This window comes from Carlito syrichta, unplaced genomic scaffold (assembly GCF_000164805.1).
Source record: "Carlito syrichta isolate Samal-C Ts95f unplaced genomic scaffold, Tarsius_syrichta-2.0.1 Scaffold301896, whole genome shotgun sequence".
NCBI classification, from domain to species: Eukaryota; Metazoa; Chordata; class Mammalia; order Primates; family Tarsiidae; genus Carlito; species Carlito syrichta.
Window position 1 is genome coordinate 24,332 of NW_007245992.1, and position 25,665 is coordinate 49,996.

Here is a 25,665-nt window from a genome sequence, read left to right on the forward strand (position 1 = left end):
CAGTGCAGTGGCTGCTCCTGGCCACCGCAACCTCGACCTGCTGGGCTCCGGTGATCCTTCCGCCTCAGGCTTCCAAGTAGCCGGAATTACAGGCATGTACTACCACGCCCGGTTGATATTTTGATTTATTGTAGAGATGAGGTCTCGCTGCCCAGGCGGGTCTCGAACCTGCGGGCTCAGGCAATCCACTCACCTCAGCCTCCCAAAGGCGCGGGATTACAGGCTGAGCCACCGAGCCTGGCTGGAACTTAATCTTAAGGTTTATTCACTCTTAATTAATTTAAATATACATGTAAATAGCCCTCTGTTCTTGGTGGCAACCACAATGATAATGAATGAATGATATTATCCAAACTTGTCTCCTGAAAATACTTGCAATTCATTCTGTAAGAATCACAGGGCTGAACACTACTGCTCTGTTCTGGTGAAAAGCTCAATACAATCTAACATTCCTAACTCTAGATCTCCCGCAGGGCAACCTATTCATGTACATTTCAGTTGTTAAGAGCTGTTTCACTGGAGTTAGTTTTAGATTATTTTACTTATACCTCAATAAAAATATTTCACAGAAACACAATACAGAAAATCCTAATCCCCAAATCTACACTAAGAGGATAGCACTACCCTCCAGCATCACTTGGAATCATTCTAAATACTGAGGTGGCTCCTATAATCATCATTAACCAATGAGCTAAGTAAGGGTTGTAGACAGACTACATAAACAAGACAATCTCAAGGATGATAATATCCCTAGGAACAGAAAAAAATGACTGTAGTATATATTTTTATAAACATATGAAAAGGAAAACACACAAGTAGAAATTAACATTCAATAGGTTCCCACATTAATCAGTTTGAGGTATACAGATCAACTTCCTGCCTTAAATTCGATTAGAATATAGCCTTTCTATAGACTTTGATTTGGTTAAGGTCCATTATTTCCCCTTTATGTCCAACATTAGTACCAACCACCATTTTGATTTTCTTCATATGCAAAAAAAACCACTGTGTTTTGTTTTTCTTCCTGTGAGATTTTACTTCATGACATTCACTGCTTTCATGCCAAAGAGAAAAAAAATAATACGGTTGCTACGAAACACCGACTAGCTAGCAAGGTTCATTTACCAGTGAGGAGGTACCTCTGCATGGTGCAGTTGATGGAAAATGACAAGCTGTAAGTCTTTGGGTGAAACTCTCAAATGATCTATCAGTGCCTGCCAAGGACCCACAGTCCTCTAAATGGAGAACAGGTCTGGCATGTAAAGGAGGACTTGAGCCAGTTGGCTTTCCCTTGGCAAGGTTTCCTTAGAGAGGCTACCGTGAACCACATGCTATGAAAGAATGTGGACTGCCAAAGAAGAAGAGTGATAAGAGTGCAATAGTGGAGAGCAGGGGGGAAATACTGAGGACCAGGTAAGCAGTAGGAATGGACTCTGTGTTAGGCATACAGGTGCACAAAGGAAGTAAGATAATGTCTACATGAGACTTTAAAACTAGAAGATGCCTTAGGAACAGAATAACAGAAATGAGTCATGTGTTTCAGAAACAACTTTATTATTATAAACTTCAAAGAACCGTGAATTTTACGTGGAACCCCAATTAAACTCTGGAAAAACAAAACACATATGAACTTACCAACTTTATAGTGTACACAGCCTTCTAAATCCCCTACAGTCGTCCAGCCCTGCTTCTTCTCAACTTCTGGATCATTGTGAAGTATTTTATTTCTTAACCAGGACAAATAGTAGACACGTAACTTATCCTTTTTGCCTAGCAAAATTAATAACATTCATATTCAGAAGTAGGTATCATCATTAATAACAATGGTAATGAAAAGAAACTCCTACAAACAGTTAAATATCATTTCCCCTAAACAGTTAAATATTATTCCCCATAAGGGCACTCCTTGGTATCAAAGTTTTACCAGAAACTCAATTCAAACTATTTAGATAAACTTTTGATACCTCTACAAAATTATCATTGGGTGTAGGCCTAGGCTGGAAGAAAGGGTTTTTAAAAAAATAACAAACTCACCTTATATAGATTGATAGTATCAATAAACTGCAAAGTTAATATGAACACCTGCACAACAATCCAACCAGTAGGGCTTATAAGATACTTCCCTTTTTCTGTTTTTTTTTGAGTTGGAGTCTCACTCCATCGCCCAGGCTGGAGTGCAGTGGCACGCTCATGGCCACGCCAGCATTAACCTGCTGGGCTCAGGCAATCCTTCCATCCCAGCTTCCAAGTAGCTGGAACTACAGGTATGTGCTATCATACCTGGCTAATTTTTTGATTTATTGTAAAGATGACGTCTTGCCAAGTTGCCCAGGCTGTTCTTGAACCTATGGGCTCAGGCAATCCTCTCACCTCGGCCTCCCAGAGTGCTGGGATACAGGCTTGAGATAAGATGCTTTCACGTGTATTATGTCACCGATTCTCGAAAACCCTAGAGTAGTTAACATCTCCCATTTTACAGATTAGAACAGAAGGGCTAAATCAATTGCCTAATGCAGCAAGTTAAATCTGGTGAAAAGCAAGTTGGAGATATGTAGCACTTAAGCGGGATCACCATCTAGAAATATATAAAGAAGTCTTATAAATCAAATAGAGAGATAAGCCAATAGAAAAACTGGACAAGTCATTAGAACAGAAACTTTGCAAAAAGAAGAGATCTCACTGAATCATAAAAAGATGCTTGCTTTTTATGCATGTGTACCTCTGAATCTAAAATGTCTAGAATTAAAAAGACTGATAACAACAAAGGGCAGGTAAGGTGTAGAACAACTAGAAACTTCACAAACTAGTGCTGTAAACTACTAGAACCATTTAAAAAAATTTGGCATTATCTATTAAAGATATATGCATATCCTACATATGATCCACTAATGTCTCTAATATAAATATACATAAACAGGAATCACAGAGCCACTGTTTCTAATAGCCCCAAACAAGAAACATCAATGTCTATATCAACAGTAAAACGAGTAAGTAAACGCCTATATCAACAGTAAAACAAGTAAGTAAACTGGTATAGTCAAATATAGGAACAAAGAGAAACAAAATGCAGCTACAAACAACAAAAAAATAACGTTGAGCAAAGCCAGCAGCCACATATTCACATTAGCTTACATCAACAAGCTAAAGAAGAAAAACCCTATGATCATATCAATAGATACAGAAATAGCATCTGACAAAACCCAATTAGTGATTTAAGAAACTCTCAGAAAAATCAGAACAAAGAGGAACTGCCTCAATTTGATAAAGAAACATCTGCAAAAACCTTACAGCTAACATCATACTCTATGATAAGAAACAAATTGCTTTCCTTCTAAGATTGAGAATAAGGGAAGAATTTCCTCTCTCATGACTCCTATTAAACATCAGACTGCTAATGTAATAAGACCCCCCCAAAAAAGGAACTAGAATGTATAAGGACTGGAAAAGATGAAATAAAACTGTTCTTTGTTACCACTAGGTAGAAAATTCCAAAGAATCAATAAAAAAACTCTTGGAGCCGGGCTCGGTGGCTCAGCCTGTAATCCCGCGCTTTGGGAGGCTGAGGTGAGTGGATTGCCTGAGCCTGCAGGTTTGAGACCCACCTGGGCAACTTGGCGAGACCTCATCTCTACAATAAATCAAAAAATCAGGCGGGCATGGTAGCGCATGCCTGTAATTCTGGCTACTAGGAAGGCTGAGGTGGATGGATCGCCGGAGCCCAGCAGATCAAGGCTGCGAAGGCCAGGAGCGGCCACTGCGCTCCAGTCTGGGTGACAGAGTGAGACTCCAACTCAAACAAACAAACAAACAAACAAACAAACACCATTCGGAACTAATAAGCAATGATAGCAAGGTTGAAGGATATAAGCTTAATAATATACAAAAGTGAATCACTTTCCCATATACCAGCAACAGATAATTAGAATTTTAAATTAAAAATACAATACCATTTATACTGTCACTAAAAAAAATCCCAAGTATAAATCTAACAAATCAGCCCTTTTCTAGTTCTATTTAAGGAAAATGACAAGACTGTGATTAAAGCAATCAAATGATTAAATAAATGAAGAGATATTTTCCATGTTTATGGATGGAAAGACTCAAGATATCAGTTCTTCCCATGCTTATCTATAAAGTCAATGCAATTCCAATCAAAATCCCAGTGACTGATATTGTGTGTATCAGTAAACTTACTCTAAAATTTATACGGAGCGACAGACACAACACAGTTGACACAGTACTAAAAAAGAACAAAGTTGGAAGACTGAAAGTACCTGCCTTCAAAGTTTACTATAAATCTACAGTAAACCAGGCCTTAAGACAAGAGATCAATGGAACACAATAGAACTGCAGAACTAAGAACTAAGCCCAAGCCGGGCTCGGTGGCTCAGCCTGTAATCCCACGCTTTGGGAGGCTGAGGTAAGTGGATTGCCTGAGCCTGCAGGTTTGAGATCTGCCTGGGCAACTTGGCGAGACCTCATCTCTACGATAAATCAAAAAAATTAGCCAGGTATAGTAGTGCGTGCCTGTAGTTCCAGCTACTGGGAAGGCTGAGGCGGAAAGATCGCCAGAGCCCAGCAGGCCCGCTCCTGGCCACGGCACTCCAGTCTGGGTGACAGAGTGAGACTCCAACTCAACAACAACAAAAAAAGAACTAAGCCCAGAAATAGAACAACACAAATTTAATGGTCATCTTCAACAAAGGAGCAAAGGCAATTCAATGAGGCACATGAGAGGAAAGTCTTATTAAGAAATGTTGTTGGAACAACTAGATATCCATGTGCAAAATAAAATAAAAATAAATCTATATAAACTTTGAAACCTTCACAAAAATCAACTTAAAATTGCAATCTAGATACGAAACACAAAGCCATATATCTTCTAGAAGATGTCAAAGGAAAATCTAGGCTACTTTGGATTTGGCAATGACTTTTAGACATAATACCAAAAGCACAATTTATGAAAGAAAAAAAAACTGGTAAGTCTGACTTCTTCAAAATTAAAAACTTCTGTTCTACAAAAGACATCATTAAAGAGAATGAACAGACAAGTCACAAAGTGGGAGAGAAAATACTTGTAAAACACATGCCTGATAAAAGTTATATATCCAAAATAACAACTCTTAAAACTCAACAACAAAACAACTCAATTACAAAATTGACTAAAGATCTGGACCCAAAAATACAAAGATGGCAAATAAACATGTGAAAAGATGCTCAACATCATATATCATCAGGAAATTGCAAGTTACAAGGAGCTATACCTATTATATTCCATACACCTATCAAGATGGTCAAAACACTAAAAAAGTCTACCTTAAAAAAACAAAACAAAACACGAAGCAGCCACCAGTGGAATACATATCATTTTACCATTTATAATTTCAGTTCAATGAAGACAAAACCAATCTAAGGTGTTCAAAGTCAAGATAGTGCCTCCCTCTGGGGCAGTGCCTGGGTGGCAGCACAGGACAGCTTCTAGAAACTGGGAACGTTCTGTTTCCTCACCAAGGTGGAGCTACATGGATGGATTCTATTTGTGACAGTTCACTGAGCTGCATACTTGCCCTTGCGATTTCTGTATGTGTCATACCACAACCCAAGTCTTTTAACTTCTGAAGAATTTTTGTGGGAAAATACATAATGTATGTTAAGTAAAGAAAAAGTCCACACCGTTTTATGTATGATGTTTTGTTCTCATAGTGTGAAATATGTTTATAGAAAAGAGGAGAGGGAAATACAAAATGTTAACAAGAGTTATCTCTAAGATGGGTGACATTTATTTTATTTTTTCTAAGTATTCTTTTTTTTTTTAATGTTTGGAGTTCCCTAAAATTGACATATTTTACTTTTATGATTGTGAAAACCATTAGACATTACTATTTAGAAAAGAAATACAACAAAGTAAACCAAAAATATTCACTGATTATTGATTCCCATGAATTGTCTCATTTTGCTGGATCACAAGAAAAAGCTTAATCCTATAGCTGCAGATTTTTTTTTTTTTTTTGAGTTGGAGTCTCACTCTGTTGCCCAGGCTGGAATGCAGTGGCACACTCACTGCCACCACAGTGTCAATCTGTTGGGCTCCAGCAATCCTTTTCCTCAGTCTTCCAGGTAGCCGGAACTACATGCACATGCTACCACACCTGGCTAATTTTTGATTTATTGTAGAGGCGAGGTCTTGCCAAGTTGCCCAGGCTGAAGATTTGTTGTTTTTAATCCAATTTTGAAAATTACCCCATCAATATTCAAATTTTAAATGGCTATTTTCTCATTTAAGTATAAAATAGTGAAATGTTTGCATTTCAAAAAACTGCTTTCAACCAAAAGCATATATGAAAAGTAAAACAACTGTGCCAGCCACAATGGTTCATGCCTGCAATTGCAGCACTTTAGAAGGTAGGAGGATCACTCGAGCCCAGGAGTTTAAGACCAGCCTAGGCAACAAAGTGAGACATCACCACTACAAAAAAATAAATAAATAAAAATAGTGGGGCATGATGGTGTACATCTGTAGTCTCAGCTACTCAGGAGGCTGAGGTAGAAGGATTGCCTGAACCCAGCACACTGAGGCTGCAGTGGCTGTGATCATGTCAAAGCTCTCCAGTCTGGGTCACACAGACAGACCTAACTAAAAAAAAAAAAAAAAAAAAAAAAAAAATGTAAAATAACTGCAAACACATCTGTTATATATAAAGAAACATAAGCTTGCACTAGCAGATAATTAAATCAAAACCATTGGCTATATCATAAGACCCATTTAAAGTCTTAAATACTGCATAACCTTTGACCTACCAGTAACACAAATTACTAGAAAATTATAATTTGTGCAACATGGTATATGCCCAAAGGTTAAGCAAGCTACAAAGATCTTTATAAGAAATGTCTACATGAAAGAAAAAAAGGAATTAACCTAGAGGGCAACAACAAAAGAAAATAAATTGTACCACATCTATGCAAGGAAATATTCTCTAGTCATGTAAAATAGATACCATGGAGGTATGCCGAACAGCATGGAGCAAGCAGACTACCTAGTTTGGACAATCAGGCACGGATGGGATATTCCTAACTTCAGGACAGTGGTTGCCCTGAGTGGGCAGATGGGGAGGGGACACTTGTTTAAACTAGTCAGTCAGTACATGGATGCCATTCTACCTCATCATTACTCTGTATCTGTCTGAAATATTGTATAACCATTTGTAAGCAGATTTTCTTCTTTAAGTGTATATAATGAGTATGGTGTATGCTTAAGAGATTGGAAGTTTAAAAACTTTTTGAAGCTAACAGATATGCTATCTCTGAATGATTTTAATTTTTATTTCTCCGAGTTGCTTTTTGGCAGTGGTTTCTTACTTTCTGCAATAAACATATATTATCTAATTTATGCTAAGAAAAATGCTCTTTTTAAAAAGAAGCTTACAGTGTTAGGTGTTCACTGATATAAAAATAAAAAACACAATATAATACTTTTACAATAATGGCAAAGAATAGTTCCTTTTGCATGTGAAAGTCCGGTGGGAGGGAACGGACACAGACCTGTGCAACGGGTAAGGAACATGAGGCCTAACAGGCCACAGGGCAGAGAGGGCGGGGCGTGTGGGAGCCACCGAGAAAGCACACATTCACATGTCCTCAAGACTGCTGAACATATCTTCCTCTTACACGACTGTAAGATAACGACACAGATGTATCTCAGAGGATGCGCTAACTAAAGTTTAGCATGGAAAGGTAAGATATTTTTAAACCGCGTCATCCTTTGCTTTACTAAATCAACACTTACCAGATATTGTCACCAAAACGTTCAAGCCCTCAAGTACATCCATTTGTTGAAATCGTCTTCGGTTGATAAGAGGATATACCTTCCCTTGGCCACTTCTGTCCAGCAGCATCAGGCCACTCTCTGTACCAACAAGCAAATTTACTCCTGTTTCAGGAATACAGAAAAACCTCATTTTTATGGGGTACTTGGCAAAAAAACAGGTTGTATGGAAAATATAACACCATCTACTTGGAAAAAAAGTATAGTTTCCTTAATTCATGCAGAAAAAGAAATGCTTAGAACAGTCAGATGCTAAAGCAACCAAGCCACCAACCAACACATCACTGTATAGGAGTGATGCAGACATAGTTATTTAAACATTCTAAGAAAGGACATGAGGGAAAGAACAAGGAAGCCTCACTGCCTCGACTTTCTTAATAATCCATCAGTTTCCAGTTCTTAGTCTCCACAGAATGTTACAAACTATTTCGTGGCTTTACAGATTCTTAATCTAATTAGTCACATTACACAGTTGCACAAATCGTCACCTGACACCATGGTCTCTTTTGTGCTTCCTTTATCTTTCACTGGCAAACTTTTAGAATGAGCCATACATTGCGCACACTCACTCTCGCTCGCTCTCTCTCTCTCCCCGCCCCCATTTACTTTCTAAATAAACTATACTTTCCCAACTAACTTCTGTGCAATTCTTTGCAACTGTCGCATGGCACCAGATCACAGACACCATCCCCCAGCGGGTCTGCCCCAACAAAGTCTAACTAATTCCATAATGCTACTGCACCTCTTAGCTTTTCCACCAACTACAGATTTCGACAGAAACCAGCTTCCGACTTTTAGCATTTCTATCAAAAGCACCACTCTTCTACAGCTGCTGCACAAAACTAGCTAAACTGGCCACCAAACCCAGCTAAGTTCTCTTCTTCTCTGTCCCTCCTTTCCGTTGTGTCTGCTCTCAGAATGCTTCAGGCTTTGGCAACCTTATAACTGAGGCACAGAGACCTTAACGGAGGTTGTTAAAACAGCCTCTCTCTGCTTTCTCATGACTACACATCAAATCAATCCTCATCTTCCTAAATGCTCATCAGGCCAAGCTGTGTCTTCAAGAACTACATACTCCATGGGGGAGGAGCTCCAAAAGCCCCACACTGGCATTCAAACCTCTCTGTCCCTTAAAAGCCATCTTACTTCTTCCTCTTAATCATCCACTTATCTTCTCATATGCTCTTGGTTCCCTCATTGTCTAAATCACCTTTGCAATAGGTAGCACAGATTACCTTGTATTCCCTAGGGAAAGGGGCACGTATGTGTTTGTGTTGATTTCCTAAACAAGTAATAAACTCACTGAGACAAGAAATAAAGTATTTGTGCTTTTAAAACAAAGTTAACCAATGTTTTCAAGTAGATAGAATGACGGGGAAAAAACAACATGGCACACGCACTCACACACACTCACCCACACCCAGTTTCCAGAGAATGTGAAGGTGACAAGAGGAGAGCCCTCCCAGAGCCCTCTCTCAGACTGTGCCTGGTGCAGAACAGGAATCACTCCAGCATTTGGAGGACAGGGTCTACCCAAACAACGCTTGTATGGAAACCAGAAGCACCACTTGGGATCCCGGGGGAAAGTGGGGAGCTTGGAATTGGCATATATATTTACTATCACTACTCTGCCAACTTGAATAGAACTGCAAGAGCCTACCACAGCGTCAGGCACACATGCATGACAGTTAGAAATATGCCAAAGCACCACAGGCTCTGAACTATCTCAGCACCCTGCAGGTCTCAGAAAATGTAAAAAAAAGTTTTAAAAAATCCCTATGAAATCCAGGGAGAGACCACTCCAGTTTCTGATAATAGCATTAGTTGATAAAAGTTCCCCATTGGAAACACCTTATTTGGCATGAATGTAAGTCTCCATCTTGCCCACATATAAATAGTGCACATTTTACAAGAGTATCCCTGTGCAACACCTCCATCGCATCATAAGTGCTTTCTGTCTATTTCTATTGGGCTAAAACAATTTGTCAGAGCCTGACACAACTCTCCAAAATAGCTTCAGAAAATCTGAGGAAGTCTCTGGAATTTGGGGGAAACAGAATGCCTGAGGATTCATCTAACTACCTGCTTCCTATCCAGAGTGATCTTTAAAAAAAAGCAAACAAGAACCCTTGAAACGATCATATGCACAGTATAAGGAAAAGGCTTATAAATGAATATGGTTCTTCTATCATTAATAATTAAGATCTTTAGAATGACCCTTCTAGACCAGCCCTGCCCCAGGAAACTTCCTCCTGTGATGTAAATGCTCTTTAAGTGTGCTGCTCATGAGCCAATGGCCATGTGGCTCCAGAGCACCAGAAATGCGGCCAATGTGACAGAGAAATGGACTTCTACTTTAATTCACTTACATTTAGAAGGCTACGTGAGGCTGATGGCTACCACAATGAAGAGTCCAGCTATGGACAATACTGATGTTTTATAAATCAGGTAGCATCATGGTATTACGTTAGAGCTTACAACCTAAACAAACAACAAGCTGTTTCTGTGAGTTTGCTTGTTTCGTTTTTTTGTTTTGTTTTGTTTTGATGTTAGTGTCTCATGCTGTGGCCCAGGCTGGAGTCAGTGGTTCAACGACTCACTGTCTCCAAATCCTGGACTCAAGCAATCCTCCAGCCTCAACCTCCTACGTAGCAGGGTGCACCGCCACAACCAGCTCATGTTATGAATTTTTGTAGAGGCGAGGTCTCACTATATTGCCCAGGTTGGTCTCCAACTTGTAGGTTGAAGCAATCCTCCTGCCTCAGCCTCCCAGAGTGTTCATGTTTTTATGAGTGTTGTTCTTCTTTTTTTTTTTTCTTTGAGTTGGAGTCTCACTCTGTCGCCCACACTGGAGTGCAGTGGCTGCTCTCGGCTACCGCAGTCTCGACCTGCTAGGCTCCGGCGACCGAGTGTTCTTCTTTAATAAACTATCATACACATCAGATAGTGATTTAATTTTAAGAGAATTGTTGTACCATTTAACAACAGATTTATTTTCAGTATAAGAAAAATTAATGTTTAATACATACAATGTTATATCCATTTTCGTGTAATTTCTTTTTTTGAGTTGCAGTCTCACTCTGTCGCCCAGACTGGAGTGCAGTGGCCGCTCCCGGCCAACGCAGTCTTGACCTACTGGGCTCCAGCGATCCTTCCACCTCAGCCTTCCAAGTAGCCGGAATTACAGGCACGCGCTACCATGCCCGGCTGATTTTCTGATTTATTGTAGAGATGAGGTCTCGCTGCCCAGGCGGGTCTCGAACCCACGGGCTCAGGCAATCCACTCACCTCAGCCTCCCAAAGGCGTGGGATTACAGGCTGAGCCACCGAGCCCAGCTATTTTCGTGTAATTTCATCTGCAGCCAGCCACTTTGCCCTGACCACATCCCTACCAAGGTGGTATGTGAAAACTATGTTCAGCGTTTTCCTTGCATATATCTAGGTGAGTTGAGCTAAACAGCTTAAAAGTTCCTCGCAGAAAAGAACATTTGCTTACAGAGCTACTGCCAGAAAAAGAGCTCATTCCAAAGGTTCTATTGTGTGATACTTTGATATTTTCCTGGCCAATGTTCAATATCAAGTAGATTAAAAAAACAAAACATCTATGTCAGGAATCTGGTAATAACAACACAAAATATAAGCCTTGCAAAGAAATCCTATTATTTGCACATAAACATCAACCTCAAGGTTTTAGTGAGAAAATTTTTTCATATATACAAAAGACTGCAGATATTTTGGCACTTACACCCTACATCCTAATTCTCCATGATATATCTCCAAGTTTTATACAGTTGCACAAGTTGTATAATTGCATATTTTTATAATTTTGTAAAGAATATAGAGACAAGTCACTGGAAAGTAACTACCTTGGAAATTATGGGCATAAAACGTAAAAAAAAGAGTTGCATACTGTAATAATTTTTTATAAATATAACTGTTTTAGCTGTTCAACTGTTAGATATAATTAGACTTTATAGTGCTTATAATAGCCCCCCATCAATCTAATCGTTTACAGATTAACTGTACTAAGAGTTGCAAATGTGTTTACAGGATAAGAGTTCTATGTGATTTAAAGCTTACTTTAAATTTCTTAATAAATTATGATAAAACAGGCAAAGCATTATATAGTAAGTGCAGATAATTCAATATAAACATGACAATGGAAACGATGTTTAAATAAATGTGCTAAATAATCCTGCCATCAACAGAAGATCACTTTATTAAAAAATATAATTAATATGTAGCAATTTACCACAAAAAGTCAGTTACATGATTACACAGTGCTTGCTACAAATAGGAAAAATATGTAAATGTTTACCATTCCAAAATAATGCCATTTATAATGTACTCTGAACTTTCTCCTCCTGTGTGGCTACAGCTCTCATACTAAATGTTTTTAACTTTTCTAAGTCTTTAAGAGGCTTATTTTTAACTCAACTTACAAGTTAACTGATGATGGTTGTTGCAAGCAAGAAAATCCCACCACTGATGTGCCCCTACTCAAGAAGCATCTCAAATACACTGACTTATACAAACATATTTCAACATTAAGTCATCTCCTTATCCATTTAATATAATAAAGTACAAAGTTTCAATGCATTTTTAGAAACACAGGCTCCAGATATCCTATTATTTTGCTTAGAAGTACTGAAGAAGTTAATCAGGAAAAAGTTTTTAGAAGTCTTTTTAGTTAATAAAAAATCAGTTAACAGCACACAAAAGAGAGTCCAGCACTTTGCAGGATATTAGAGGAACATAAGAGTATAAGACTGTTACCAAAGCATAACTATTCTGGATAAAAATGATATCACCTGCTTAATATGGATAATCGATTTCAAAATAACTCTTAACATTATTATCTCTGCACTGAATACAAATGTATTAATTTTTGATGACACAAACATTCCCATGAAAGGTCTTTAGTATAAGCAAATGATGGCGCTCCATTCTGTGAGATGGTGGCAGCTGACACTGACAAGCGACAGCAGTGTGCGAGTGACAACGCTGTACTCACTGCTTTTGTGTGATGTCCCCAGTCCCCCACAGAGCTAAGGTTACCTTCACCTAGGAAGCTAACGAAGAAAAGGCCTTATGCTGCACTATTTGACATATGATATATTTGAGATATGGTATTTTACATATACTTATTCTTTCCGCAGTGGCAGGACAGAAATCCAAATTCACAGGATAAGAGAGAAGTAGGTGTGTCTGCCACACAGGTAGAGACAACTCTTCCAAAAACCTTGGGACAGTCTAAGCAGGAGTTTCTGAATGGGGCAAGAGAGGACAGGGAAGAGCCTAGACGTGGAGGGAGCACTAAGGCGAGACACCAAGTTCTATCAAATGACAGGTCCTTCTTCAGTGACAGGAACTGAGAACACGTGAGGCTCAAAAGACGAAAGCTAATGCCTTCATGTCAGCCTCAACTGTTTTCCCTATCAAGTAGCAGAAAGGAGAGTAGCTGAGCAGGGGGAGAGGGGGAGCACGTGGGGAAGGGCAGAGTGAGCAGGGTTGATTCACCACTGGAGGAAAACAGCCAACCACATTCAAGGCCTAGGACTATCGTGGACCTCAAACCAAGGGCCTGGAGTATATTCTACCCATTGACACTTGCAACGTCAAGGGAGTAAGAGACTTTTCTGGTAGAAGCAGGAACCCTGTTATAAACAGTCCACCTCGGGGTTTAAGGTGGAGAAAGACAAAACGTGGAACTGGAAGACAAGGAAGTACATGGGCAGGATGTGTCTATGGGAGTCAGGAGGTAAAAGACCAGAGACAGTGGAAAGGCGAGTTTCAGAACATGAAAGAGCAGACTTCTGTGTTTGGCAAACTTCCCGCAAACACCTGTCAGGGTGCCTTAAGCTTTGAAGATACTCTACAAGTACCACAGGTATTCAAAAGGTAAAGTCAGCTCAACAGTACCCTCTGCAGACTCCTGGCCATGGGCAGACTGCTTTTAAAAGTTTTGTTTAGATGTCAAGCCAAGGCCGGGCTCCGTGGCTCAGCCTGAGCCAGTGGGTTCGAGACCAGCCCGGGCAACTTGGCAAGTCCTTGTATCTACAATAAACCAAAAAAATTAGCTGGGCGTGGTAGGGTGCGCCTGTAGTTCTGGTTACTCGGAAGGCTGAGGCAGAAGGATCACCGGGGCCCAGCATGTCGATGCTGGGGTGGCCATGAGCATGCCACTCTACTTCAGCCTGGGCAATGGAACGAGACTCCAATTAAAAAAAAAAAGAGAGATGTTAGACCAAGTCACAAAGAACAAGGGAAAAAAGTTTTCTGAAACATGTAAAGAAAAGCATCTCAATGAACTTCCTCAATTATCCTCACAAGTAGGAACAAAGTACCTGTTTCGCTTTTTCACTTTTCTTCGTTACAGAAACGAATGGTTAGAGGTTGAAGATTTGGAAAGACAGGAGAGAGGGGAGGCGAAAGATGAGAAATCACCTAATGGGTACAAAGACACCATTGGGTGGTGGTTACACTGAAAGTCTAGACTTCGCCACTCTACAATACATCCGCTTAACACAACTGCACCTACACCTCCCAAAATCGACAACGGCCTTCCAGTATTCGACTGCTGGCACAAGTGCAAGGACACGCATGTACTCCTGTGCCATTCGGCAAACATACAGCTCAGCTCATGAGAGGAGCAACGAGAGGCCTTCCATCCTGTCTCCAACCCTTCAACACAAAAGTCCCCTAACTACTCCAAGCAGTGCTTCTCTAAAGGGCCTGAGTCCACAGTGGGGAGTAAAAGTAGAAGGCTCACGTCAGCAGCAAGATGCTTACCCCATAATGCAGCACACAGAATCTCAGAGTTAAACCTCTTCTTGTATTTCCGAATCTCTGGGGTGTCACTCTGTGGCCTAGTGTTGGTAGGGTTCACATTGACCACTGAGCCTTTCCGGGTAGGATCTTGCCTTATGGCTTCTGGTCTCATTCCATCACAGGAAAATCCCACTGAAACACAATACATTTGAAATTATTTTCTGTGTGCGCGTGCACACACACACACACACACACACCCCATGCCTGTCTCCCTCCCCCAATATACTTCAAGTAAATATCCAGATGCCATTATCTGACACTTTATCAAGGAGAAGGAATATTTAAGAAATGTGTATGGAAAAAAGAAATTGACTATGCAGCGCATTGCAAACAAGACAATGCAAGTGGGATGGGAGGTTCCTGTTCCTGAGGACGGTGCTGGTGAACAACCACATGCCATGCCTAAGCCACTGGAAAGAGCAACTCCGAGTGACGAGTCCTATTTCTCAGCTGCTTTCTTGTTGCCACTGTACTTACCCACAGAAGTTACTGTTGTCCCACTAGATGGAGAAATCTGTAGTAATCTGGGGTCTATAAAAGGTGTAAAGGAGGAGGAAGATTTGTGTTTCTGGAGTGTGCTACTAGCGGACTGAGTCTGCAATGTAAATTTCAATTTTATTAATACAAATGACACTTTCAAAATGAACATTTAAAAAAACATTTCCATTCCCGTCCACACCGTGCTAGTTCCCGATGCGTGGCCCTCTGTCTCCCGCATCCTTCCCCAAAAACTCTCTGCAGGGAGTTTCCACATGGTACGGCATCCCCCAGAGCAGGTCGCTTCACCTAGGACCGCTGCAGGAGCCACGTCTCTTCCGGAGACATTGCTCATCTACTACAGTGATGCAGCAAGCTGCCAATAACCTCTACACTTCATGCACCTAGCTTTTTAAAAGGTTAAATAATTATGATGAAAACTCCTAAAGGAGGTTTGAAATGTCTTGATCTCAATTCACCAATTTCTGAATTAACTCTCCTACCCAGAAAAGCCCAATTAATCTGTGTTGAAATATTGGCAAATTTTAATTTAATTTATTTAAATTAAGCCTCTTGCCACAAAGCCACAGAAGCTTTGGCTACCATGGTTTCAGGCATATCACCATTAAACCCATACCAAACAGGGGCTCACTGTGAAAGGTGCAAATGACAAAATAAAGCATATACTTTGGATCTTTTAGGAGCACTAGTGTTTTGGTTGATAATATAACTTAAGACAAAAAAACACAAAGAAAGTGAAACAAATTGTTAAGTGGAAATGTAAAATGACGATTAAAAACAAAACAAACAGAAAAATAAATAAAGTTGCCAGTTTAGTGCATTAAGTGTTATAGTAAAATACGGAACATCAGAGCAAAATGGAGCAAGGTTTAAAACATAAATACAAGGAGGAATGTGAGTGCAGGTGGGATATATACCTCAGGAGAAAAAAAGAACCTGTCCTGTCAAGTGCGTCTGCCTGGTACCATTTCACTCCCTCCATGGGTACCTGAAAGCCACCGTGTCCTGGGGTCTATTCCCACCTGAACTTCTGCTACCTGGCAGGCTTCCCTCCCTGTCCCATGAGTCAGTGGTCAATCTAGCCAATGATCAGTCCGAGGCCGAGCCTGTCTAGGAAGCAGCCGACTCGCCCCTGCTCTTCAGGAAAAAAATTGTTCTGACTCTTTCTCATGAGGGCAAGTAGGAGTGGGCAGTCAGGTAGGTGTTTACATTAACAAGACAGGCTGATGCCACATGTCAGTTCCAATCTTCCTCAACCTGTAAGACGTTTAAACCTAAACCTCTGGTGGAATCAAATCACTTGCTTAATTAAATACAGGATGTTCGAGGTGGGCTCTGTTCTGCACTTGGGGCATAACCCTGTTCAAAGAGCAAAGAATCACCCAGATAGCACCCAGACCGAGTACCACAGCCAAACCTTCAAAGGCGCGCACAGGATTTAATTTTAAATTAAAAACATGCTCAGACTTTGTCCTTCTTGCATAATATCCTAGTTTTTTCTAGGTTTCCCGAAAATAATTTTGCTTCTTAAACTCTGAGTGATTGTAAATTTCAAGGAACGAAATCCTTTAGACAGAGTTGGTGAAAACAAATATGAGCAATCAACTAACAGCCACCCCCAAAAAAGGAAAAGGAAAAAAAAAAATCCAGTTCTGTTTGAAATAAATTCCTGTACAAGATAAAGAAGTTTGTCCAGATAAGGCCAAATCTGCTTAACCAAATTTTCCTATAATTTATTGGATAAAAAAATGAAAAAGTCAGATTCCATAAATGACTACAAGAATTTCATGCCAAATACACAATGGGTCTGGGAACACAGCAATCATTTTATTTTGATTTAAAAAAAATAAACTAGATAAAGAAAGCCATGCAACTACACTTATCCAGAGGACAGTATAAACAGTGAACTGGCAAGTTTGGGGGGAAGCTGATCGAGGGTTAAGGGATTTGTATGCAAATCTGAAACATGTTACTTGGGGTTGGGGAGAAGGGTAGGTGACAGAGAAAGCAGGGTGGGAAGGGAAGGGGTGAGGGTGTTGGAAAGTTCTCCTTTGCAAACTAGCTCCTAAGCAGTGCTGGTCTAACCCCAGGAAAGCAGCCAGCTGTGGTGCGAGACATACCTCATTAGCAGTGAGCTTGTCCTGGGGTGTCTGTGGGGACATGGTGGGTGTCGGCTGGCTGGAGGATGGGGAGGAGGAGGTGGAGGAAGTGGAGGAGGAATGGCTTTGCTGTAAGAGATCTGGCAAGAGGTGAATGCGACCGGCAAAGCCATTGCTCTCATGATGGCTGGCACGCTTTTGGTCAACTGTACTCTGCAGAAAAAACAGGCACACTTGTCTCGCTCAAGCGCTGCTGAAATTGCTTATGACCCTACTGACAACTGCTTTGTTTAAGGTGCTGTGTGACTTTCCAAACTTTAAATTATCAAGGAAAAACCAAAGAAATTAGCCTAAATTGCTCACACTTCCTCGCCAAATGCCCAACTCAAGCCAACAGAATTCAAAGTACCTCATCTGATGGCCGTGAGCAACGTGTGTTCAATCTGGTTTGTCTGTTGCACTAGCTTCTGTGACCAGAAGCACTAACTTTTTCTCATTTGTTTGTTAAAAAACCTTTCTGTCTAAAGCTCTGGAAACGACCCTGAGGCTTCTCTGAATCCTGGTCTTTTCCATGTTCTTCCTATTTTCCATCCAAATGCACTGCCATAGCATGAGATACACTCAGGGCAAAGTCCAAAATACTAGATAGGTGCCCTATTCTATCTAAATGAGAAGCGTGTCACTTTAATTAAGCCTAAGCTAAGAAATGAACAGACAGTTGTAAAACTTAGTGACCCAAAGAGCACATCTGGGTGGCACACATTTAATTCTTCAACAAGTGCGAAAACTAACATTCTAGAACACAGAAGAGAGACCTCCCGACCCTCTGCTCTCCGAGGTTCGTCTAGCCCAACTCGCCAGCTCCTGCCATGGCACCGCAGACACGCAGGGCCGAGTGTGCTCTGCAGAACCCCGTGGCTGGCTGCCCCAGACTCGCGACCTGTTTCCTCACTCTGCGAGCCTGTCTCAGACTCCCTGTGGCTTCTCTCCCGCTCAGACACAGACTGTGAGACTCAGCGCGGTGCTGGAATGAGGGCTGCCACAGACATGCAGAGTAGCAGCAATGTGGGGTGGAGACTACCCACTACCTCTGGGCATGCAGCACAACCTGCTCCTTAGCCCCGACACTCGACCCTCGACCCTCTACCCTCTGCAACTTGTTAACATGAAACAGATGGTGATGTAGAAACAGCATGAGTGAGTGAATGAGCAAGTGGGTTAATGACTACAGGAGAAGCTCAGCCTCTGACAACAGAGAAGACACAGGTACCTGGCGGACAATTAGCGTGCCCTCCTTGGATGGGGTCATGGCCGGTTCACTTTCCACTTCGTCATGGACAATCATGGTTTTCACGGATTCCGTTTCACCATTGCTCAAATTCAGAGATGACCTACAGAAACAAAATCCAGAAGTAAAGAGCCTTAACCTTACAGGTTGAAGAGATCCTATTTAGACTTTTCACGTCTCTCAAGTCCGAAGACGAGATGAGGCTACTTCTATCAAGTTTCCTCAAGGAGACAAAGTGCTTGACCTTTTCCCTTTAGCAGAGAATTTCCTTCTGGAGCACTTTGTTTCTGAGCAACAAGTGAGAATATTTATGGCTGTTAAAGGAGAACTGCAATTTCCTCTTTACCACAGTCTCAAATTATACAGAAAAAATAAAGCACACGCTAGGGTGTTGGGGAGGGCACTGACAAATGCACAAACAGCCGAGAGAAGAAGAAACAAAGGCTGCCTGCTGCTGAATCCAGGGTAACAACATGCTACACGCTCATGGGACCACGCGGAAGGCTTAGGAAACATTGGTTCCCAGTGGAAGAAGACTGTAGGAACACTCTCATCCTCTCTAAAATAGACCAAGGACTGACGCTGCTCTGGTGTCCTCTGGTCCTGAGGTGGACTCGTCGGCCCCTTCTTGCTCTACGTCATCCTCCTCCTCATCGGTTGTCCCCGACTCCTCACTCGACGAGGAGTAGTCCGTCACTTTGTGAGGTGGCCGCACATCTTCTACCGCCCGAAGTTCTTTAGCCAGTGCAGTCAGATCCTGATGCACAGGACAGAAAATCAAGAGTAAGGTGATGGGAGGCGGGGAGAAGAAAACAGGAGAGAATGAGAAGCTCTTTATTACAACTATCAATAAATAGCTACAGTGTTAATTTTGTAAAATCATTTTGTATTTCCCAGTATCACATGAAGGTGTGCTCTTATAACTTTTGTTAAAAAAGGTCAAAAAATTATTTTAAAAAATAGATAAAAACAGAAAAGACCAAAAAAAGTCTAAGAAGTTGTATGCAGTAAACAATAAAAAAGGTAACAATCTCCGTGTAAGCTGGAAGTGTTAAAAAAATATATACGGTAAGCTTCTAAATCAAAAAGCAAATATATACAGATCCTTGGGCTCTGATGTAAAGATACCTGTTTATACGACAAACTCTTCTTTTAAAGGGACTATCCAGAAAGCAAGCTTCTAGATAAATAGGCCTAATTTAAAGGTGTTTTTTCGGGGGGGTGTATTTCTCTCCAACTTTTATAATTCAAGCCTACAAAGTGGAAGTGGCCATCAGTATACTACTCCCATATCACTCCAACTGTTCACTTGCCACATTCATAAAGAAAGCTCATGTCATATGAAGAGAAAGAAGCGCCCTGTGTGTGCTGTGGGCAGGAGGCTGTGTGCATTCCCAAAGCCCCTTCTCCTTCAAGCCTTATCCTTATTTCCCCGTGACACCCCAGATGAATGTGAAAATCAGAAAAAAAAGAAAATGCAAAGTGAAAGTTTTCCAAAAAGCTTCATTTCCTTTTTTCTCTTCTACACTGAGATAGTTTAAGACTCAATAAGTCAACTAAATACAAATTTTAGGCGTGGTTATTTATACTCCACATTTTCATAAAAAACTCCAAATTCATCTTTCTATTTAGGAATCTAATTTATAAGTAATGATTTTTTAAAAGCAGACTATGTAGGTACTTTTTTGGTTTTAGTAGTTCTAACTTCTTCTTCTTTTTCACAATTGAGAATGTTTCTTTTCTTTGACCTTAAGTTTCTGAAATAACAGGGACCAAGTGTTGGGCTTTGAGTCTCGCTATTTCGTGGCTACAGCTGTAGCTTCTAAAATAGTTTTTCAAAAAAGCTACACTTAGTAATAATGTGCATGCCGCAAATCTTGTATTAAGAAAACTGAAGCGACAGTTTAAGGTTTTTAAATTCTGGAAACGAGTAAGAAGGCAAGAGGAGGGGGGCAGGCAGCTGGAGCACTGCTCTGAGGCTGAGCTTTCCAGAGACAGGCTTACCACTTCGCCCTTCAGCACAGCGGTAGTGTCATGGGTCCGAGAGGTCATCGGTGAGGAGGAATGCACAGCACGAGGGAGCGCAGAAGGAGGGAGGGAGGGGAGGGGGAGAAGCACAGAGATCAGTTCAAGCAGGAAACCAAAACCCTGACAGGCTTCAAATGCTATGATGTGTGCAGAGTTACGTGGCCACTTGACACATGAGGGACTGAAGGAGCAGCAGGCACAACTATCACCCCGGGTGCCAAAAGGCAGAATGTAAGCAAGAGGTGAAGAAGGTACTTAAAACTGCTTATTCTAAAAGTCAGGCTTATAAATGCCCAATACATCAAGAATATGTAAAGGTTAATGCCAAGCAAAGAGATAAAATTTCACATATGCACAACTATATTTTAAGTCTTGTTTCCTTAAAAGGAAATTTCATTAAATAAAAACCACACTTTGCTCTGAGTTCCACTGTAAGGCTGACTGAACACAGAGTGTATGGCTGAAACACTAGAACAAAGGTTTCACTCTACTGAGTCTTTATGTAGGAAATGGGACGCCTGAGTGAGGGGCACAAACGTGCCTGGGGTTGGGTCATTCATGAAATCTGTGAGGGACACAACAGGAAGGACTGCAGGCCTCTCAATCACATATTTTTAACAGAAAGATTCCATGCCTGCCAGAAATGAGTAAAACTGATTCTGAACACTCCTTACAGCAGGTTTGAGAGGTCTGAACACTTCTTTTTTATCTTCAGGCTTTTTCACGGCATTTTCAAGGCGCTGAGATGGAGACCCTTCAGACTTAGATGATGCTGTTAGGATCAAGAAAGGCAAGAAAGGCAGACACCCATAAACACACAGGTGCATGTCCTAGCCCCCACCCATGCCCACTTCTGTCAGCCCACTCATGGCAAGGTCTCTTCAGGCAGGTCTGAACTCCAGGGCAAAGGGGGAACCGGTAAAGTTCTTACAGTGTTTCTGATTCCTTACTTGCCATCCTCTATCATCACACTCTGTTTAGCATGTGCTCACAATTTATGCCTTGTATGTCACTAATACAGGAAAGGGAATATTCACTAATCTATTAGTATGAGTGAGTTAAAATAACTGTTACTGATAATGTTATAGGCCCTGGAGTCCACACTACAAGAAATGGGTTCAGATCCCAGATCAGATATTTAGCTAATTGCCTTGGACAAATTAGTCAATTGCACCAAACTAAAAAGTGCTTGTAGTGCTAGGCACATGTAAAATTCTTGAAATTTAGTTTCTTTATGATTAAAATCATGATGACAATTAGTATCATCAGCAACCTCTACTAAAACACCACTTTCATAATATGTAGCTATATGCAGACAACAGGTTTTTTTTTTTTTTTACAGATAAGAAGGACTTACAATAGACTCCATAGCCAATGTCATTAACAAGAAAAGGGTAAAGGAAAGGCAGCCTACATCTCACTCTGAAGCGTTCCCCGGATCCACTCTGCGACCCAGGGTGAGACCCAGGTTGGGATCCTGAGTTGCTGGACCCTGAGGAGCTGCCACTGCCAGGTCTGGGGACCAGCTTCTCCACTCTCTCCCACAGGAGCCTGGGCTCAATACTGCTGTTAGAAAAACAGAGAAAACAGCTAACGTACCATCCCAAGATGTAGTACTATAAACATGTACATAATGTGTGCATCCAATGTCTTCAAAATGTAGGGAGGAGACAGCCTATAAACAGCATTTAACATTCAATTTACTGAAAGTCATATGGCATTATTCACAGATTTATCTCAGCTAGCTTAACAAACCAAAAACACTAAATGATATTCCACCATTAGCAAACCTAAAATCTTTATAAGATGTGAGATGCAATGCTACTGCTCAGTCTGGAAGCATCAGCCATTCCTGTCACAGCTACAACGTCAGTTTTTAATATTATGAAAACAGTCTGTGTATATTATTGCACACCAAGTTATATCCTGCTTTTCGGCTGCTACTCCTTACCCACCACCCGCTGTTGCCGTCAAAAAATGACATGTACAAAAGATGCACCTTTGTATGAGCTGTGTTGGAGAAGGGGTAGAAAGCATGGGCTGGGCTGGATTTCCTGCCACAGACAGACCCACGGCACATGTTTGTAGATAAGAATTAGCAACACGGAAGAATACCACAGTCTGCCCTGGTCAGTAGTAGTACTGAGGGGCTCTCTGTGGTTTCTGGTTATAATCCACCTGACCACTTTTGACCATGTGCAAAAGGCTAACTTTAGAGAGTCAGTGATGATTAAGTAATAAAACAGTCAACGAAATGATCTTTTCTTCCCTATTACGGTGCTGGACAATGGATCTTTCTGTGATGATAAAAATGTTCTATATCTGAGCTTTATAAATATCAGTCACTAGTTAAATGTGTCTATAGGGTACTTGAAATGTGGCTGGTGTAACTAAGAAATGGAGCTTTAATTGCATTTCATTTTAATTAAGTTAAATTTAAATTTAAGAAACCTCATGTGGCTGATACGCTCTAGAACCTAAAAAGGATATTACATTCATGTATTGCAGACTGTCAGTCAACCAGTCACTTTCTTCAGTAAGCTGCCTGTGATTTCTATGATTCAAAAGGCCTTAAGACATCCTTTAGATAAAAAGCTCCCTCAGATTATCATTCTCTTAGAACTTCTCTCCGCTTCCTGCTGCTCCCACTATTTACTCCCACAGATAGATAGTTTTAATTTGGAAGTTACTACAATACACATCTGGATTCAAACTCTCTCTTTTATTACAGATCAATCTGATGCTATTTACATTAATGGCTTTTATGGCAGTTTTTTCTGTTACAAGTGATCATCTCTTTGGCCCAGAACTTCTGTGTTTATGAGCATTTTTATAAAAACTAATTATACAAGACTGTAAGAGATCGCACAGTAAACCTCTTCTTAACTTCTGCTCATCTTTTACCTGGTGGAGTTTCTTTGTCCTGCTTGGCTATTTTGCTGTCCACTGCCCTGCAGTGGGGAATCCCGACGGGACAAAACAGGGGAGCGAGAAGTTGTTCTCACAGGAACCTTTAAGTAGAAAATAGAGCCATTAAATGGTTGAAAACATGAAAAGGAGAAAAAAGATTTCTCTACCAAAACACATTTTTAAAGTAGTCCTATCACACTGGCCTTCCTGCCACTGATCCACCCCCCACCACCCTTGACCCTTCCCTAGTCCTCCACTGACACAATGGGGAGAGAAAATTTAGTTGCAGGCATCTAAGAAGCCAGTACAGGTTGTCTTTCTGCGCTCCTGTAACATTTAAATGATGTTTGGACTGAAGCTTGGTAGCAGGGGACGTACAAAGCATTCTGCTGAGATAATGTGAGAATCAGGAAAATAAGCTCAAAGAAACCAAACAATGGTCTACAAATGATCGCAGGAAGCAAAGACTGGCAGGAAGCAAGAAAATATTCAGAGGAAGCCAATTCCAAATGAAGGAAAAATAAAACGTGCCCTTTTGTGTAATTTCACCATTAAGTGATTATAAAAACAAAAACCCCTCAAGTGATATTTTTATGTTATTTTTTCTTTTTAAAATTTTTTCTGAGAATTTTGATATTGGTTAAAATTTCAAAATAATGTATAGCTTCTGTTTAAACTTACAAGAAAACTGCTACAATAAATCATGCACTTGTTCAAGAAGCATATTCTGCGTAGACTAGCTCTTATAATAAGTTTACTACCTTATGTTTAAGTACGTAGTTAACAACAATAAAGAGCTAACTGGCCACTGGCTAAATATAACTACCTAACTATGGAACTTCCTTTTCACCATAAAAAATTCCTTTGAAATTTCATTGCCCCTTTAATTCTGGTGAAGTCACCATACCCATAATTAAAATAAATAATCTTTAAAAAAAAACAATAAAATGGAAAAAAGAAGCACACATCTGTCTTTCTGCTCCTTACCCTTGGAGGCACCTCGTCACTGTCTGATCTAGACCAAGCCTTTTGGGTGGGGTCAGGCGCCTCTGACTTAGACTCAGAGCTCTGACTGAGCACCTCACTGCGGGAAGGTGGACATGGGTCCTGAGAACGAAGATGGTGGTGTGCAAATTTGGGAGGAGAAGGGTCACTGAAGGAATGGGATCGCGAGACAGGGGAAACATTGTTCTTGAGAGATGCCAGGTGGGACCACTGTACCTTACAAGAAAACAAAACACAAAACATTCAATGCGTTCTGCATAAAACTGGCTTTTCTGGTCAATACCAAATCCAAAGCAGGAACTGGCAAAGGTGGGATGCACACTGGGGGCAGCACAGTACTGGGTCAGCCAAGCAGTGCGACAGCACACTTCTAAGTGAAGAGGTGGTCTGGGGAACACAGTATGTAGAGAAGAACAACTGTACATTTACAAGGAAAACTCTTAATTTCCAGACAAACATTACAGACAGCAGTAAAATAAGTGCGGTTTTGTTGTTGATTTTTTTTTTATAAAGAGCCTTACAGACTCATTGAAAAGGGGGGACAGTGTGCTACATGCACATTCATGTCAAAGCAGAGCCTGGAGAGGCAGAGAAAGGTAGAAAAACCACCAGATAGAGGGCACTGCCAAACGTGCAGACCTACCTAGCCATCCCCACATTGCAGTGTGAGACTTCAGACCAGACCAAGTAAAACATCACATTGAACACGAGTAAAGACAAGCCCCTCGTGTTTTGACAGACTGTAATAGTATAGCTTAAAAACAGTCAACTTTTCAAATACACCAACAGTTTTTCTTATTTCTCCCAAATCTGAAAACACTCATAACCTAGCTATCTCCATACACTTTCATACTAGTTATAGAAAAAAAAGAACTGTGGTTTATTTAAAAATACTTAGTACCATGGATTCCCTAAACTGACTACTGTTGGAGTATTCCTTCTACTTGACAATTCAAGAAATATGACAATTATTTGTCAACTGAGTTTATCTAGTTGCTTTAAAATTAGTAAAGCAATCTCTGAAATAATGTATAACATATTTTTACTATATTATATTTTATTGTGTTAAACCAATTGTTCAATACTATTAATTTACAAAATTCTGGGTATGTGTCTAGTACATTAGCATATTTAATGAAAACTGAAAATACCAAATCACAAATTGTTTACCCTTCCAAATACAA

General features: G+C 40.6%; 1 protein-coding gene across 3 annotated transcripts in view; it reads right to left on the bottom strand.

The window, feature by feature from the left end:
- MAP4K4 (mitogen-activated protein kinase kinase kinase kinase 4) overlaps positions 1-25,665 on the bottom strand; it is a 111,712-nt gene that overhangs the window by 11,090 nt on the left and 74,957 nt on the right. Inside the window, exons 15-26 of one of the 3 annotated variants that reach the window (XM_021711176.1) lie at positions 24,464-24,697; positions 23,471-23,577; positions 21,981-22,129; positions 21,241-21,338; positions 20,543-20,551; positions 19,120-19,295; positions 18,521-18,641; positions 17,272-17,463; positions 15,131-15,248; positions 14,615-14,785; positions 7,784-7,927; positions 1,636-1,770 (exon numbers count right to left, since the gene is read on the bottom strand). In XM_021711176.1, the coding sequence (XP_021566851.1) occupies positions 1,636-1,770; positions 7,784-7,927; positions 14,615-14,785; positions 15,131-15,248; positions 17,272-17,463; positions 18,521-18,641; positions 19,120-19,295; positions 20,543-20,551; positions 21,241-21,338; positions 21,981-22,129; positions 23,471-23,577; positions 24,464-24,697 (1,654 nt within the window). Of the gene's footprint in view, positions 1-1,635; positions 1,771-7,783; positions 7,928-14,614; positions 14,786-15,130; positions 15,249-17,271; positions 17,464-18,520; positions 18,642-19,119; positions 19,296-20,542; positions 20,552-21,240; positions 21,339-21,980; positions 22,133-23,470; positions 23,578-24,463; positions 24,698-25,665 lie in introns of all 3 variants that reach the window. The other 2 variants (XM_021711177.1, XM_021711178.1) reach the window with 2 other exon arrangements.